The sequence below is a fragment of the Lampetra fluviatilis genome, chromosome 8 (genome assembly GCF_964198595.1).
Source record: "Lampetra fluviatilis chromosome 8, kcLamFluv1.1, whole genome shotgun sequence".
NCBI classification, from domain to species: Eukaryota; Metazoa; Chordata; class Hyperoartia; order Petromyzontiformes; family Petromyzontidae; genus Lampetra; species Lampetra fluviatilis.
In genome coordinates, this window is record NC_136282.1 from 2,348,432 (window position 1) to 2,367,742 (window position 19,311).

Below are 19,311 nucleotides of genomic sequence, written 5' to 3' on the forward strand. Positions count from 1 at the left end.
AAAACTTTGACTTCCATGCTGTGCCAGCAGGTGTGTGAGGCACATGTAGATTGGGACCTGCAGGTCCCGGGGGTCCTTGCCGCGTATAGAATGGCCCCCCATGCAGCTACGGGGTTTTCCCCATTCTATTTGATGTACGGTCGGGAAGCTGACCCGCCAATGGAAACGCAACTTGGCCTGTCCGCTCCACGAAATAATTCTAAATTGGCAGAACATATTAAGTTTAATATTCACAAGCTGACAGAGGCGAGGGAGGCCGCACGGCTTAATTCGCGGGCTCGCCAAATTGCTAATGAACGGTTGCGTGCACGGAAGGTGTCCATGCACGAATGGAAACCAGGTGACAGGGCCTGGCTGCATTGCCCTCAGGCACCCTTGGCTACGTTGCCTAAATTGTTGAGACCGTGGAGGGGACCCGTGGAGGTCGTGCGCGTTGCACGGCCCCAGTGCGTTCAGATAAAGTGGGGAAAGCGCCGTTGGTACGTTCACCCCTCCCGACTGAAACCGTTCTCGCCTCCATATGGCCTCCCCTTGTGTCGTGAGGGCCGAGCGTGTGACGTGACCGGCGACCCACAGGGGGAAATGTCTCTGCCTGATCCACACGTATTTTCGCCTGATCTGCTCCCAGGTGTCTCGGAACTGACAGCTGCCGACCACCGGCGGCCGGATCTCCGCGGCGGGGCCGGCCCTTTCAGGCCCGTTCCGCGCCGTCTGGAGCAGCCGGAACCGCCGGACGGTCGTCAGTGTCCCGCCCCATACGACGGACCAGCCAGACGGACTCGCGCCAGGTCGCGCTACTTTGCGTGACCCGCCTCGTGAGGAGTCGGGGCAGTTGGAGCGCCTCGTCACTGCGTGTAGTCGCAGGGACGCTGGGCGCGTTCGTTTTCTGGAATTCGCTTGTATTGTGTTGTTGTTGACTTTTCTTGTGTTCGTTGTCAATTTGTACATAGTTCTTGTTGTTGTTGTTATGTTACGGGGCACACTGGGGGGTTACGGGGTTTTTTTTGTTGTTTTGGTTGTCGTCTTATCGTTGCGGTTGGTTGTTGTTAGCAGCCGGGCCGGCTGCGAGCTATGTGGGAGGGGGTGATGTAGTGGTGATACGCGCTGGGGGTATACGTCGTGTGCCAGCGCGTATGTACGTGTGTGTGTGTGGTGACGCGCGCTGACGGGGAGGAGCAGGCGTCAGCGCGCGGGTGGGGGTAGTGCTGCTGATTGGCTGTGTGCCGGTGACGCGCTGAGAGGGAGTGATCGGGTGGCAGCGCGGTGTGATTGGTCGAGGAGTGGAAACACGCGCTGGGCGGAAACGGATCGTAGAGATAGCGCGTGGTGATTGGGTAACTGAGGAGCGGTGCCGACGTTGAGGTCCGCATCCGCTCCGTCTCCCGGGAGGAAGGGATATATAAGGGTATGCACAGAGGAGTAGGGGGGAGAAGTGGAACCATCTAGGAATGAAGACGAAGGTGCAGAGATAGAGCCCGGAGAGGAGAGTAATGGAGAGTAATGGAGAGTAATGGAGAGAGGAAGGTCTACACGAGCCGAGTAATGTACAGTGTGTAGCCAGAGAGAGTGTAAGGTCTACACGAGCCGAGTAATGCATACGGTGTAGCCAGAGAGAGTGTAAGGTCTACACGAGCCGAGTAATGCATACGGTGTAGCCAGAGAGAGGATAAGGTCTACACGAGATAGGTACTGAAGAGTGTGTAGCCGGAGATGTAAGGTCTACACGAGACGGGTACTGAAGAGGGTGTAGCCAGATGTGTAAAGTCTACACGAGACGAGTGAAGAGTGTAGCGGAGGCGTAAAGTCTACACGAGACGAGGGAAGAGTGTAGCAGAGGCGCAGAGTCTACACGAGACGAGAGAAGAGTGTAGCAGAGGCGCGGAGTCTACACGAGTCAGCAGCACAGAATCTACGGGAGTCGAGAGAAGTGTGGAGCGGAGAGAAGAGGTCACGAGTTGTACCGTTGTATGGTGACCGTACTGTGAAGAAGAGAGGCCACGCGTTGTATCGTTACAAGTCAAGATTTAATAAAAGAAGTGTGTTCCCGTCAAAGGAGTTTCCTGCCGTCATTTCCAATACTTCACACACACAGGGCCCACTCAGCCACACACTCCGTGAACTGACACGCACACACAGGCCCCACTCACCCACACACCCCGTGAACTGACACACACACACAGGGCCCACTCACCCACACACCCCGTGAGCTGACACACTCACAGTGACCACTCACCCACACACCCCGTGAACTGACACACACACACACAGGGCCCACTTACCCACACACCCCGTGAACTGACACACACACACACACAGGGCCCACTTACCCACACACCCCGTGAACTGACACACACACACAGGGCCCACTCACCCACACACCCCGTGAACTGACACATACACACAGGGCCCACTTACCCACACACCCCGTGAACTGACACACACACACAGGGCCCACTCACCCACACACCCCGTGAACTGACACACTCACAGTGACCACTCACCCACACACCCCGTGAACTGACACACACACACACAGGGCCCACTTACCCACACACCCCGTGAACTGACACACACACACACAGGGCCCACTTACCCACACACCCCGTGAACTGACACACACACACAGGGCCCACTTACCCACACACCCCGTGAACTGACACACACACACAGGGCCCACTCACCCACACACTCCGTGAACTGACACACACACACAGGGCCCACTCATCCACACACTCCGTGAACTGACACACACACACAGGGCCCACTCACCCACACACTCCGTGAACTGTCACACACACAGGACCCACTCACCCACACACTCCGTGAACTGTCACACACACAGGACCCACTCACCCACACACTCCGTGAACTGCCACACTCAGGGTCAACCTCCATCAGCACATTTCACTGCAGACAAATAATCCGACTGCTATATGAATGGTAGTGCACTCAGACCCCAGAGATAGCACTATCCGCCACAGCCATCAGTTATATTTGTAGCAAAGTAAGATTAAGTTGGGAATGATTCACGGGACTATATCTTAGTTAACAAGAACAGCACCACAATTACATGTTGAAAATATATGTATATTCACCTCCGACGGGAGAAATGTTTTTTCCACTGGTAATTATTCAGCTTAATTGACTTGTAAAACATAATTATTTGTTGGAAAATGCTAATTAAGTTTTACAATGAGCACTCACCATGTCATCATACCGAATCATTCATCTTTATTTTAGATTACAGGAGGGGTAATCCGATGAGCTATAAAGCTCTTTTAACACAGATGTCCAGTAGGGGCGGGTCAGCAACAAACAATAAAAGACAAACGATAGTGCAAAATAGACGAATGGTAAACAAATCACTAAATATAAATAAACACATTTGTGAAAGAAGTACAATTTGTTAAGATTGGGCAAAGGCGGAAAAAACAACAACAGTCCCAGACCACACCAACATAGCAACACAGCAGTCGCTCAATAGAATGGGCACATTAAACCATTGAGCAATGAATGAGAACGCCGGCGATGATCACGGTCCGCGTGTCCCGCTGAGTGCGCGCGGCTCACCGGGACACACGGAGGAGCTGTCGCAGACGCGGATCTCGCGGAGCGGCCCGGAGCACGCGGCCGACTTGGACGACGTGAGGCAGACACGGGCCCGCACCTGGGAGCCCTCGCCGCACGACGAGGAGCACACGCTCCACTCTGACCACTCCTCTCCTGCGCCCGCGACACCTGCGCCCGCAACACCTGCGCCGAGACAAAGGCAACGATCTCCCCGTGTAGGCTTAACAGACTGTCGGGGCGAGTGCTGTTAGCGAGTAGCACCTATGAAGGCCGGCACGGCGCACGAGGTGGTTGGTGGCCAGCACCACGCCCGGCTGCCCTTATCTTCCAAGTGGTGATGATTAAACACCACACCAGGTACTCATTTGAGGCTGAGACGACCTAGGGGAGCCCCATGACCGGTTCAGATAATTATCATCGCTGGCGTTGGCCATGAGCGGAAATCGAACTCGGGGTAGCCGGGTTCGCTACACCAGCGCTCCCCACCACTTGCACCACACGCAGCGCCATAGGAGATTAATCACCTGATCCTGTGCAAGCTTGGGTATCTATATTGTATGTATTTATGCATGTTGAACTTCTTTCGCGTCGTACGTAGCCAACCGTGCTATAGGAAGCCACTAGAGCTATGCACTTTTAAATCACCGAGATTAAAAACTAACTTCTTTAGAACGGCCTTCTGTGTTTAGTTTGTCGTGCTTCCCCGCTCCTCAGATGAGCACGGTTGGCTACGTACGGCGCGAAAGAAGTTCAACATACACACGTACATAGAGGACTCCGGTGCGTGCTTGAGGGCACGGACGTTCGCACGCCCTGACACGGAAACTTTGCCGAGTGTATCGCTCAAAAGGCATTCTTCTGCCGTGGCTTGCAACAGAGAGTTCGCCGGTTCGATCTCCTGGTGCGGCAGTCGAAATCATATCTTACGTAAATTATATCTTACATCCCCCCCCCCCACCGCAGCTGTCCACTAGGCAATACTGTATACAATGGGCACACCATAGTTAGTTGATTGGCAGGACATGTGTGGTGGGGTAAAGTGTGAGTACTCCTACCACCGGCGTGGAAGAGTAGGCCAAATACCCTTTAGAGCTGCCTCTAGTGGAGGCCCTGCTGCCAGCAGTCGTGGGAGGAATACGTTTCAGGGCTGCACCTTCACCGACATCACTAACACCGTTTCTTTACCTCAAAGACCAAGGCCGTAGCCATGGAGTCAACATTGGGGGGGACCAAATCTTCCATGCGAAGATGCAGTTATCATGAACCTAAGAACCATAATAATCGATGCATCAACACCCCATTACTTCCCTATATAAGTAATACCCTGTTATAACGGCTCATTATACTTGTCAATAATAATCTATTATCCGCTTATGAAAGCTGAATAAAAAAAACAACGTGCAAAGAAGGATGGAGATACTTCAGAATTGATGAACGAATGAGAGCGTTGCAAAAACGTCAGACAGCTGAGCTCCGGTTACTTTCCCGTATTAAACTCGAGCGAGCGTGCCAAGAGGGGGGAAGGGGGCCAAGATCATCGCGTGACATTTCTAGACGCGTTGAGCAGATGAGGGTCGGCTGCCACCAACGACGCTTGCTGCGGGTGAGGCGCCGCGTATTCCCTGGCAGCCATCGTCTTGACGACGATCATCGGGCAATATGGGACATTTTATTTCTATTTGATGTTTGGACATCTAAGCACCTGTTTTATTGCAGGGAAGGGTACGATCTGTTCTGATTCGATCATCGGGCGGTTCGCTGCGGTCAAGGGGGCTGCGGCGAATGCAGGCTCGCAGTTTAAACTTACATTATAAACCTAAACTATTTTTTGTTTTACAAGGTAAGGGGCGGTGAGCTATACAATATAGCTGTTTTCAGACGCGACCTGGCTATCACAAATGATAGCTCAACGAAGGGGCTCTTCGTGTGGAAATTCATAGCAGCAGCCAAATATTCTGAGTGCGTGTTTATGAGTGTGACGGGAAAAAACGGAGGAGAAAAATCCACGGGGCGAGAGAAACGCTGACTCCAAATATACAGCATGGGTCAGGGTCGGGATCGAACCCACGAACTCCTGTATACCGAGCGAGATAGTTAACATTTCGTCCGTGTGAGCTCCGTCCGCACGTCTTGTTCAACGCATTTGTGTTTCGGCATGGGATGAAAGGAATAAAATTGCAACGTAAAATACACGAAAAGTATTACGGTTTGTGCCTTCTACCAGGCTCTTGGTAAAGTATAAAACAATCAATTAACATAAATACACGAAAAGCGTGCGGGGAATGTCAAGACAAAACCACCCATTACAGCAAACATTCCCTTGAAAGCCCGTCCGTGTTTTTTACATTTATTTTTAATTTACAAAACTATCGCGCAATTGGCGTCCATGTAGTCACGCCACAAAATAATGAAATGTAGAGCTGTCACCGCTAACAATGCACCACCACATGTCAGAGAATGGTCCCAGCAGAATTACTTCATCAGGCCTTTCTATCATGTGCTCTGCATGGCAATTAAACAGATTTTTTTCGTATTATATATTTTGTGAGAGCTGTAATAAGCACAGTTTAATCATAAGTGTATGCATGTATAACTTATTTCGCACGTACGTAGCCAACCGTGCTAATCGGAGGAGCGGTGAAGCATGACACACTAAACACAGAAAGCAGTTCTAAATAAGTTAGTTTTCACTTTAGAGAAATGAGTTTTCTATTTAGAGTCATTTCCTGGCTTCAAACCCAGGATCTCGGCAGTGCCGGGTCAGTGCTCCAGTGCGTAATCCGTCCTATGTGCCCCTCAAACCACCTCATTTATCATTTTCAATCATGAAATCTATTCTCCGCAGGGCCTTCATTAGGGCCTTGATTGGGACCGCTGATGGAGAGTCCAACAGCCGCGTGTGAGATCTCTATTTCAGCTCGTTACCTCGCCGCGCTTGGTGATGCGGCGCAGTTTGTATTCCTGGAAGAGTAAAAACATTAAATCGTCTGGGCCCACATCTCGTGGTCAAGGAAGGTCGCTCACGTGAAGCCCCCCCCCCCCCCTGCATGCCGCACTACTGCAACGGGATATGAGGGCGAGCGCTCAATTCGCTGCGGTCATTTATGATCGGTGTGAAAATGTATTCAATATTAATGAAGACTGCTCGCTCGCACGCACGCACAGGCAATATGGCTTGGAGGCGACTATAGCGGCCCGGAGCTCGATTCGATCCTCGGTTGGGTCTGCGCGAGCCGCGGATGCCGAGCGGATCGAGTCCTGGGGCACCCGGGCGTGAAAGGAGAGCAAACCCCTCGAGACCGTGGGCATCGCTCTCCCGTCTCTTTTCGGGGAGAGTGAGCCCTCGCCCAAACCCCTTGCTCGCTCGCATTATCATCAAAGCCCCGCTGTGAGCATAGAGATAAAAACAGGAGGCAGCCCCATGCAATTGCTTCTCCAGACCGCTGCTAGCAGACGGGCCCTCCACGAAAGTAGAACTCTGGAGAGCTTCCGTGGAGGGTATTTGGCCTACTCTTTCACACTGGCCAAACATCGAGAAGTGGAAGTACCCACACTTTACTCCACCACGCCGCGAGCTGCCGATATACTGTGGTGTCTCCGTTTATACTGCTGGGTAGACAAAAGGCGGGGAGGTGTTTAAGAAGCATTCCCAATGCTTCAACTGCCGCACCAGGAGATTGAATATCAGCAGGAATTGGTATTGCAGTATTGATATATTGTGTTCGCGGGCTGCCACTTTCCGCAGCGTCTGACGTGCTGCTAACGAACACACAGGGCGATACACGCCAGCCCCAATGCCATTTATCATCAGAGGAGTTCCCCGCCCCCCGCCACCATTCAATCGTGAGCTCACCAAAACGCACGCTTTATATTCCGCTCTGCCGGATTGCCGCCCGTATTTGTGTTTGTTTGGTGCCATTTGGCTTTCGCCAAGTAGCAACAACGGAGGAACGATGTCCAGCCGGTTAATTAAAAGAAACGACTTTGCCCAATGAGCACGCTTGCCGTTAAGAGGGGGGGGGGGAAGAGTTATCCCTAAATCACTCGGCTAATACCTCATTTTTCACCCGCACTAACCGTGACGGAAGGCAGCATTGACGCAGTTACCATCGCAGCAGTTACGTAGGAAATCCAACAGCTGCGGACATTTTCTACTTCATTGTTCACGTGCAGATGGGTAGGCTACCAAAACAACACGAGGATTAATTTTTTCGAATTCTGTAAAGAGCCTCAATGCACTGTGATGAATACGAGAGGGTAGTGGTCCATGATAAATAACTATCACGAAGCAGCCGTCTTTAAAGAGCCGCACGGGGCTCCTGATCCACAGGGTGCCCACCCCTGTCCACGTGTGATCGCACTGAACGCACGCTGCAGAGGGCGGATCAGGGCCCGGGAGTTTCACTGCATTCTGTTTACTCCGTCCTCACTCCGTCTCATGCGGTCGCTCCGGGGGGGATCGCGAGGCCGAGCCGCGGAGCCGCCGGCTGGGCCCCCGTAAGGTCTGCGCGGGGCTGCTCTGTGAGACTCCTGCCACCGTCTGTCTCCCTTGCCCCGGGGGTGTTTCACAGCAGTCTGTTAATTTCGTTCTTACTCCGTCTCGGTGGCTAGGCGATGTTAACTCTCTCGCTTCGTTTGCAGGAGGTTGTGGTGTTCGATCCCGACCCTCACGGCCGTTGTATATTTGGAGTTTGCGGTGTCTCTCTCTGCCCGTGGTCGCGTGGATTTTTCTTCGGGTCCTCCGGTGTTTGGCCTCCACATTTAGAATCAACATCACGCGTTTAGAGTATTTGGCTGTTGCTGTATATTTCCACGAGATAAGCCACACTTCGTTAAGCTATCATTTGTGATAGCCAGGTCACTTCTAAAAAAGAGCTCAGTGGGCCCTTCGTGGTCAATTACAAAAGTTTAGTTTACATTTTAGTTTAGTCTGTGTTCTCTGTATTGAATGCACACAGTGGTAAACGTTCAGAATTGCACGGTTAGAGCCACTCTTCCCACAAGTAACTATAACTCTTCTACCACACGAAAAAATAGCACACCAAAGGGCCCGCATATGTGATGACGTTGATTCAATAGTATCAAACAGCCTCTCTCCTGAAAATATAAAAACTCATCACCAACTCAATAAGAAATTTGTAAAGTATTTCCTACTATTCTTTAATAATATAGCGCCCCTCCCGGGAGACTGGCTAGAGTAGTCTCCCTGGCTCACAAAATTATGTTTTTGCATCCCATGTCCGTAGAGCATCAGCGCCTAGTTTTAAAGTGCACTTTTACCATATTGCGATCGAAACGTCGTGGGTTTTTTGCTTTTAATATTGATTTTAGTTTTCTATCGACGTGACTTTACCGAAAGAACCAAGAATATGAATTCCTGCAGTCACGAAAGTTTTAAGTCAAAATTTTAACTTTTACCATTTCGTTGTTTTCAAAAATGAAAAATGACAACCATTCCGATCGTATTCCCATAATTATACGTCTAACAGATGTAATTCAGAAGACACCCAATTTTTGTGCAACGCTTCCAAGTTTTGTTCATTCTTCAAAACTACCGCAGACAACAGCTGCAGGTTTCGTGCAGCGATCCGGAAATACGACTCTCAATGGTGATCGAGCCGGTGTTCCAAAAAAATATATAAAAAATAAACACAGCATGTGTGATAAAATGGATCCCTTATATCCTCTAGGCCATCTATAAGAGTCTGCAATAATCATCAAACCTCCACAAGCTGTCACCTCAATGGCAATATTAGGCATCCCGGGCAGTCATTACAGGCTGTCAGTCCTCCTTTGATCCCACTGAATGCCTTTCTCCCACACACTACGAGTGCCGTCTTCAATCCACTTGTCATTGTGTTTAATTAAAGGCATGCTCGTGCTCCGCTGATTAATGTGGATGCGTTTCATCATGTGTTAACTCTCATTCTTCTTGACTTAAAGCTTTCGTGACTGCAGAAATTCATATTCTTGGGTCTTTGGGTAAAGTCACGTAGATAGGTTCAAAGAAAATATCTCATTCTACTGTCGTGGATTTTTTTACCAATGAAACTGGTTACTCTCTACATCACATCGGCTTCACAAAAAGGGTGAATGTAAGGTAAAATCATGAACTTATGTGCATTTTCTCTTGACAGTGGAACATCCATATTACTGTATATGATATAATCTTCATCCTGACCATTGGAATGCAACTACACCATGATAATTCAATGTTGCAGCTGAAAATGGTGTAAACTGATTTTAAATTGATGTTAAACATTGGAAGTACAGGGAGTTTAAAAAAAATTACCCGATTTGAAATCGCAATATCTCTGCAACCACGAACCGCCCATGAATGAAACTCTTACCACTTGAAAGGGCGGGGCATAGAGAGGGCGAGGCATAGAGAGGGCGGGGCATAGAGTTTCAAATGATTACCGCTAGATGCCTCTCCCAGCGCACAAACAGCCCCTAGCCTCAATCATTCGCAAGATGGTGACCCCGCAACACAAGGCGTTTTGCGTTCTGCAGTTCAGCAAGACTGAATCCGTAATTGCATGCAGCGTGCGTTTCAACGGCGTTTTGGCATTGATCCGCCAATGTCAAAGAGCATTCGTTGTTGGTACTGACAATTTGAGGAAGCAGGCTGTTTATGTAAGGGGAAGAGCACAGGGCGAATACGCACCTCACAGGAAAACGTGAGAAGAATTCAAGAGAGTTTTCTGCGTAGCCCGCGCAAGTCCACTCGTCGTGCCAGCCGAGAACTTGCGATCCCTCATATGACTGTCTGGCGTGTATTAAGGCGACGTTTGTGAGGCCATACCGGTTGCAAATGGTACAGGCTCTTCGTGCAGGTGACAAGGGAAAGCGTGTAGAATTTAGTGATGCGATGTTACAGAACATGGAGGATGACAGCTTCTTACCGCGTTTGATTTTTAGTGATGAAGCAACATTTCAACGAAGCGGTAAAGTTAACCATCACAATGTGCGCATATGGGGATTAGAGAATCCACACGAAACTGTAGAGCATGAGCATAATTCCCTGAAAGTGAACATGTTTTGTGCCGTTTCTCAAAGAAAGGTTTATGGCCCTTTTCGAGGGAAACACAATTACGGGGCAAGCGTATCTCGAAATGCTGCAGAAATGGCTCTTTCCACAACTTGATGATACCGCCACATTGGCACCTGCAGGTTCGACGTTTTCTAAATGACGCACTGCCTCAATGTTGGATAGGTCGCACGGGACCCCAAGACTTGGCGCTACACTCTTGGCCCCCAAGATCCCCAGACATCACACCCTGCGACTTTTTATTGTGGGGATACGTCAAAGAGCGTGTTTTTGTGCCACCATTAGCGACTTATCTGGATGACCTCAAAAACAGAATCACGGCAGCGGTTACTTCAGTGGAAGAAGACACTTTGAGAGGCGTTTGGGACGAATTCAACTATCGCCTCGTTGTTGTCCGTACAGCAGGTGGAGGGCACATAGAGCATTTATAAAATGGTTAGTAAAACTTGATCACTCATTAAACGGTTTGTAACTATTTGTGTAATTGTAACATGTTGTCATCGTGAAATACAGTAATCCCTCGCCACTTCGCGGTTCAAGTTTCGCGGCCTCAGTGCATCGCGGATTTTTCGAACTGATTTAAAGGCCTCATTATACCTGTGCAGTAACACCATCATCATTAATCGAACTACACAGGTCTGTCATCGTCGTCATTGTCATCGTCATTGTCATCGTCGTCGTCATTACTGGAGTCAAGTCTCAAGATACTACTGTCATTGGTGAGTGTAGAACACTATAATACATATCGTATGAGAGAGAGAGAGAGTGAATGTATAATATTAAGGTTTTATAATTAAATAGATTTAAGTAAAATATATATATATAAAGTATAAATATACATATTTTAAACATATGGTACCCACACACACATATACGGAAATTCCTAGGGGGCCAATCCTACTTCGCGGATTTTCACCTATCACGAGGGGTTCCGGTCCCCATTAACCGCGATAAACGAGGGATCACTGTATACTGCTTTGAAATGGGGTCCATCGTTTTAAAACACCCTGTACTTTACTTCGTTTCCCTTCATGGACGTAATTATCAGTAAATTGGAATTAAGTATAACTCTTTATAAGTACTTCAACAGGTACCACAGCCACATGATCTATCATGTGGTACCAAATTAAAGGAATTTGTTTCTTTCCTGCCAAAATGTCCTTAAGATTAATATTTACACACGTTACAACCCATTTCCAACATGTGTAATAATGTCCCAGGAATCCACATAATAACTCTAAATGGCCACAAGAATAAACAATGTACAGCAGATGATCATTTATTATTGCTGATTGCACATTTGCCATTTACGCACAAACTGAAGGCCCGAGGCAGCACGTCATATCACACCGGCTGTTAAACCCATAATTAATACTGCCTGCAAGCTATCACTATCACTTGAACTTCAAATTTTATCCAGTGGAGAAAGAAAATAAATACATATGCACAACTAAGCAGTTGACGGTGCAAACTATTTGAAACGAAACTGTCCCCCACAAAGACGTGCCGCTGATTCCTCTTCAATGGCAGCAGAAATGCTGAAAGTGGTGGCCATGGGGAGGCCGGAGGAACTGAGACGACGTTATCAGGTCCTACTTCTATTCAATGGCTTCCTACCATAGTGGGACCCACGTGGCGTTGCATTGCTCCAGCTGGGCCATTTGATAGCTTTTCAGACTTCTGCACTTCGAGTGTGGTTAGTTTGGCTACTATTGGAGCCGGCGCAGAAAATCTTTGTGGAGTTTGGTGAAGTTTGATTTGCCATACACCCGCGTTTTTTTCAATTAAGAATACATGTTTCACTTTTTTCTTCTTCATTAAACACTATTCACGGAACAAGCGGAATCAAATCTAGAAGAGTTCGTACGTTCCCAGAAAATAACGCATTGGTTGTATCTCGAATGATCCGGGAGTGGACCCCAAGGGGCAATTTGATAAGGACCCGGCTATAAAGTGCCAGACACTGTTCCACGCGTACCCCATGGACCGACCGTCAACTGAGCCTGCTCAATAGCGACGGAGTGACCGCACTCAAAGACCCATTCAATTCAGCCGTTTAGACCCCCCCCCCCGCACCACTGTTTCTCCCAATAGCACTTGCAGGAAGTCCTCAGCTTACTAGCGGGTATCAGGAACGAATTATGTTCGTAACCCGAGGACTGTTCATACTCTATTGCAGTCGTGGCAATTACACCACACAAGCGTAATAGTTTAATACAATAAGATAATGAATACTATGATACCTCCTCATAGTTGAAAGGGTAAGGGTAAAAACCTATTAAGATAACGAATATTCGTTAAAGTACACCCTTGTATTTAGTATAGTGAATAGAGTAGTTTAAATAGTACCAGTTATTATTACAATGGTGATATAATTACACATATATAACAGTGACATTTTGTAAGAGTTTAATAGCACTGAAAAAGTTTAGCACGTAGGCTTTCGCGACCAAAATCATCCACAATATAGGCCACCACCCGACACAGCCAATTAGTAAGGTTTGTCACGTAAACAGAACATGCCAATTTGTCACGAGTACAGCACTACCGGTGTGTTGGAGAGCCAAGCCGGAACGTAGACAATCTGAGTACGACGTTTTGCCAATAATAACAACTAGCATCATCAGGCGGACAGCCAGATTTGTGGAGAAATCCTCCTGTTTCGTTCCTTAAATAGAGGGATAGATGTAATGACGTCAATTGTGAGCCCTTCACGTGCGAAGGGGGCGGGGGGATTAATGAATGCATATAAATGACAATGGGTAACCATTACCGGTCGGGTGATTCATATGGTAATCATCGCACATTATGAATGCACATTGTTCTTGTACCTCCTGTCATTTGCGTGTATTAAAATAGCAGTATCTGTTATTGTCTGTGTACAGGTAATCCCCATTGACGTATGATGACCTGTATAGGCATGCATTTAAACAATATATTATTTGATGATTCGCTTCCAAGCAGCACTAAGCCTGTAGCTATCTGAACGATTATTTTTAAATCCTTTATATTAAGTTCACTTGCTTGCTTGCTTGCACGCTTACGACCGTGCAAATCTTTCGGTCGTTTTTTAACCCACTTCCCGTGATCCAATCGAGCTGACATTTTGCACACAGACTCGTTGTGCGTGACAATTTATTTTCGTGAAATTTTTTCCCCAAAATGTTACACTTTTTAGGATTTTTTTTTTATATTTAATTACCAATTGCTTAATGGTGGCTGGCAATCATCTGACCCATAGGTGGCAGCCATCTCAAGCCAGAGGACGAGATGACTGTAGCCGTCACGCATATAAAGGATTTATAGTGAAAAACTTTGTTTTTACGGGTTAATTTTTTTTTATTTTTCTCTCAATTTCGATGGATGCTCTAATTAGTCTTGGCCAGTAGTAACTAGATTTGCACAGAACTTCAACATTATCAAAATCAATTGAGTGTCCTTGTCGGCACGCATATTCTGCCACTGCCGACAGTTGTATTTGGGAGTATTTAATATTCCTTTGGTTTGCTTTTCGTCTCGTGCTGATCATTCGTCCTGTCTGCCCAACATAGCATTTGCCACAAGGTTGTTAGCTTCGATAATACATCTTTAGTACCAGATATTATTTTCTGTATTTTATGTACCGTGCCAAATCTGATTCGAATGTTTTTTTTCTTCAAAAATTTGGCGAGTGTATCAGTTACTCCTGCAATGTACGGTATTTTAACAGTTTTAATTACTCGGTCAGTTTCAACTCTCGTGTTATTAGATTTAATTTTGGCATTCAGTGCCTTGTTGATTTGTGCATCTTTGTAACCGTTCAATTGCAGCGCTTCTTTAACATGCTTAATTTCGCTTCTCAGACTATTACCGTCTGACAGTTTCTTAGCCCGATGTATGAGCGTCTTGATGAGAGAGGATTTATGTGCTGGGTGATGGTGTGACTGCATTCAGATAGGCGTCAGTGTGCATTTCCTGTTGTTAAACGCTGAGTGTTATTTTACCAATTAGGCCAGAAATGAGAGAGTTCTGACAACTTCCGCTTCCATGGTCAATTGAATGGACGGGTTTTGCGAGTCAAGATGATTGATACATTTGTTAAGTGTATCTTTGCTGTGTGGCCAGACCACCAATGTGTCATCCACATATCTAAACTAAGCAGAAGGTTTAAGTGTGCTCACAAATAACATCAACACATATATTTAAGGAACGAAACAGGAAAATGTATCCACAAAACTGGCTATCTGCCTGATGATACTAGTTGTCATTACTGGCGAAACGTCGTACTCAGATTGTAAATGTTGTGGATTTGCTCTCCAACAAAAACACCTATATTATGAGCACTGAAATAGGTAACAAAACAAGAGGCATACTCAAGACAATGTCACTGTATGGAGTGAAACCCTCTTATCGGAATGTCTTGTATCCACAAATCCTATTATCCAAATCCACCCAAAAGAAATTCCCTTAATCCAAATGCCAGCATAACTCTATTCTGTCTACCAAACAAATACAACTATTGTATAGTATACATCAGACTTTTAGTTTTCCAGACCAATGCAATCAAGCAGATTGTGTTAATGCTGCAAGAGCTGGATCAGTTTTCACATTATAGGTATCATCAGCAGATGCAGGCTTGTTAAACAACAACATCCAGAGGTTAATGCTTCCCACTCCCCAGGGTTTTTCATGGATAAGAGAATTCCCTTGGAAGGCTTCACTGTGGGTGATAAAATGAATCCTATTAAGCGTTACTTTTTGTGCCGATAAATGATTAATGTGGAACTGGTTGAGGGTAGGAGCTAAACGCATCTTATTATCTGCACTGACAATAATGCAGATGAAGATTCCAACTATGATGATGACCACGTTGCTGCTGCTGCGACTAAAACCACTGTGGCAGCAGCTGCTGATGATGACCATTAATCTTAATACCTCTCCAGGAAAGCTTCTCTGAGACTCTCTTTCAGTAGCGCTCTACATTGGAATAATTTTCCAATTTCCATGAGAATTAATCCATTGTGTGTAGAAGGAAACAGAAAAATCCACTTACCAGGCAATAACTGCTCATATGTCTGCATGGAACAGTTTGCTAAACTCATTTGCGCAACTAAAGTTCGTGCTGCCAACCCAGAAGACACACTTTTTTCTCGTTGATAGTGAAACAAACACCTGCAAATTTGTTTGATTTGCCCCATTATCTTTTATGTTCATTTATGATAATTCATTAAGCATATATATCTAAGTTTGTTTTCTCAAACTTCCTATTTCTCTCTCTTAAATTTCCAGGCTTGTTTAGTTTGTTTTCTCCATTTGTTATTTCTCTCCCCCGGCCGCTACGGGTGGATTTCCACACAACTCTCTCATTGACATGCTAATTTCTCTAACCTCCCCTCTCTCTGTACCCCGTCCCTCTCTCTATTTAAGGCCTCGACACAAAGGCGGTGTTTCTCTGTGTGCCTATGTGCGTGTCTCTCTCTGTTGTCTCTCTGCTTGTGTCTTTCTATGTGTACTTGATGACGATTGCTTGTGTTGCAATCGAAACGTCGTATTCTGTTATTTAATTTATGTTCATTCTATGTGACTTTACCGAAAGAACCAAAGAGTACATATATATCTGTTAATGTGATATCTCGATAATTCTCATGTTTGAGTGAACATCATACATTGCTGGAGCTCCATGAAATTCCTGAGACAGCAAAATTAAAGGCAAAGTTAGGATTTTCAACATTAAATGCAAACGTTTGAGATTCGGAAACCATTGCATCCTTGGACTCATGTGGAAATGTCTAAGAATAAGTAAGAGTGATCCCTGGGACTTGAAGTGCCAAACAAAGGTACGTATAGGGCTGTTATGCTAGGGTGAACCTTGTGGACTTTAAAACTATTAAACTATTTACTCTTTCAACAATTTATTTTTTTACGAGGTAAGGCCCACTGAGCCGTATAGCTCTTTTTCAGAAGCGACCTGGCTACAAATGATAGTTCAACAAAGTGGCTTATCACGTGGAAATTGATAGCAGCCAAATACTCTAAACGCGTGTTTCCTGAATGTGGAGGGAAAAAACTAAAGGACCCAAATAAAAATCCACACAGCCACGGGGAGAGAGACATGCAAACTCCACATATACAGCAGGTGTCATGGTCTGGATCGAACCACGACCTCCTCTATTCTAACGGGGTTAGAAGTAAGTTAGAACAAGTAAGCAATTAAAGTTAAGAGTACATAGACAAAGATCCCCCGTGTAGCCTTAACATACTGTAGGAGGAAGTTCTGTTAGCAAGCACCTATGAAGGCCGGCATGGCACAAGTGGGGGTGGGTGGCCAGTACCCCAAGATGTTTACACAAAGTACCAGGTACTTATTTGAGGCTGAGTCGATCTAGCGGAGGCGCAGGACCAGTTCAGATAATCGTCACTGGTGTTGTCCATGAGCAGGAATCAAACCTGGGTCACCAGGTTCGTAGCGCAGTACTTAAAGAGCAGGTTCTAACCTACGTCTTAAGTTTATTCATGAACATGTATTAGCTTAATATACTCTAACTGCAATGGCTATGATAAAATCGGCATCATGGGCTCATGGTAAAATTTTGCAAGAAAGTTAGAGAAAGCCTATCAAATGTGCATGTTAGCAAGCTAATTTCCACAATCCATCGTGCTGATGTGTTATTGTTGTCCATATGAGGTAGCTGCATAGCCAACAGCCATTCCCATCCCTGCAAATTTGACAGAGTGAACACCACCTGAAAAGTGCTGACCGAATTTTAGACCGAGAAATCAACAGTTGATTCTTCGTGGTCTCTCCATTAAGGTGCCAATGCTCTATAATGCAGCAACACCATTTAGTGCGCATCACTGGTTCAGCGCCTCACCATTTTCCGTTCGTTCCCATTCATGAACCTGCTTTAAATATTTTTTTTAGCTCCTCACACTCTTAGTCAAATAGATGTAACGACAAAGCATGCAAACGTGAATACGTTTTACAATAGACCTGCGTTAAAATGCAGCTAAGTGTAACCTTTGCAGATTTTTTACTCTTTCCACCTGTCACAATCTTATAATTTTACACCCAAATAACCATAACGACTTATGACTACTCTATATACGCTGTATGCCACCAAGGGCCGAAATTAATCCTTCTGTAATAAAGCTCGTTGAGGCGACTTCTGGAATCCGTCTTTTATTCAACTTGTATTACAGCTTTCCTTCACGCTGCTTACAGGCAGCGTGAGAGGGACAGATAGAGAGAGAGAGAGACACTGCCACGTGGCAACCCGGAGCCCCGCTCCCGCGTAGCCCCCTTCCTCTGTTCGTTCCCGTTCTGACCACGTGTCGTTGGTCTCCACCCCTATTTAATACCCGGGTCACGTGGTACGTTTCTGCCAATCCTCGTTAGCCTCCATGGAATATTCCAGGCCCCCTCGTAAGCTCCCGGGACCACTACCCTGACTCCTCTCCCCATTGGCTGTGGCCAAAGCCAGCAGAACCAATCCTTACAGCTGTCACCTTTTCATTACGTCAGGGCCACGCCCCTAGGCTTCTGTTGTGATTAGTGGCAGAGCCAATCATCATTATGACGAGTTGTGATATGTCAGTGAGCCGGATATATCCTCACATTACACTTCCACCAGGTTGAAACCTGAATAATCAGCCCTGATAAAGGAACTAGTGCATAACTACAGCCGACTTTGTCACAGCCTTGTCCACTCCCGTGATTACTGCTTTGGATAAGCACCCAAGCAGAAAACGTTGTGGGACCTCCTTTGCCAGTACCAAAATATGATAATAGAGTTTTCCCCTTTTTTACTGCAACAAAACAGGTGCTGCGGGGTCCACTTTCTGCCCTGCCTCCTCCCCCCTCCTCTCTCCCCCCCCCACTGCCGAGGCCTATATAACCTCGTGCCACGGCAGATCTCTCGCCTACTTCAGCAGTGTTTTTCCTGCTGTAGTTGTCCCAGCTGATGACGATTGCTTGTGTTGTGATCGAAACGTCGTGATCTATTATTTTTCTACCTACGTGACTTTACCGTAAGAACCAAAGAGTAACAAAACAGGTGTTAAGATGTTAAAACACCAAACTGAAACCTTTTACAAGGAATCATGTTTGCATTAATCAGAATGCAAACAAAAAACATACTCTGATAATATATGCATTGTCCTTGAAACTGATTGGTCCGAGAGTTTAGGGACCGCGGAATTTTTTACCTACACAAATATATATAAATAATAAGGCGTCCATACAAAATGTAAATTGCTTTAAAGTAGCGATATAGGCGTGCATTCTCACCGGATCTCAGTACGTGTGCAAAATTTCGAATTGATTGGACAACAGGAAGTAGACTAAATTTTGATTACAAGATTTGACCACGACAAACATAGGAGTCAAGTTAAGTAAAACCGTTGAAAAAAGGGGAAAACCCTATTATAAGAAAACGTTGGTTCCTGCCAAACTTAACCAATGAGGTGTTGCACTGAAACGAGCTGTCACTATTTTTTGAGAAACTACGTTTTTTCTGAAGAAAAAAAATTAACAACTCCGTCATGAAAAATTGTTTATCCAAACGGATCAATTGGGTCAAATGTGAGTCCGACCGCCGATCAACACTTTAAGCGATAGTCGTTCCATTTAGGTGGCTCAGTGGTAGTGCACACAGCTCAGAGAAGGAAGGTTGCGAGTCACATTCCTGATTGGGTGTTGACTCAACCTATCA

General features: G+C 46.3%; 1 protein-coding gene across 1 annotated transcript in view; it reads right to left on the reverse strand.

Moving 5' to 3' along the window:
* Positions 1-19,311, reverse strand: part of LOC144933773 (adhesion G protein-coupled receptor B3-like) — a 235,164-nt gene that overhangs the window by 109,447 nt on the left and 106,406 nt on the right. Inside the window, exon 4 of the mRNA XM_078858875.1 lies at positions 3,571-3,753. Coding sequence (XP_078715001.1) covers positions 3,571-3,753 — 183 coding nt within the window. The remainder of the gene's footprint in view (positions 1-3,570; positions 3,754-19,311) is intronic.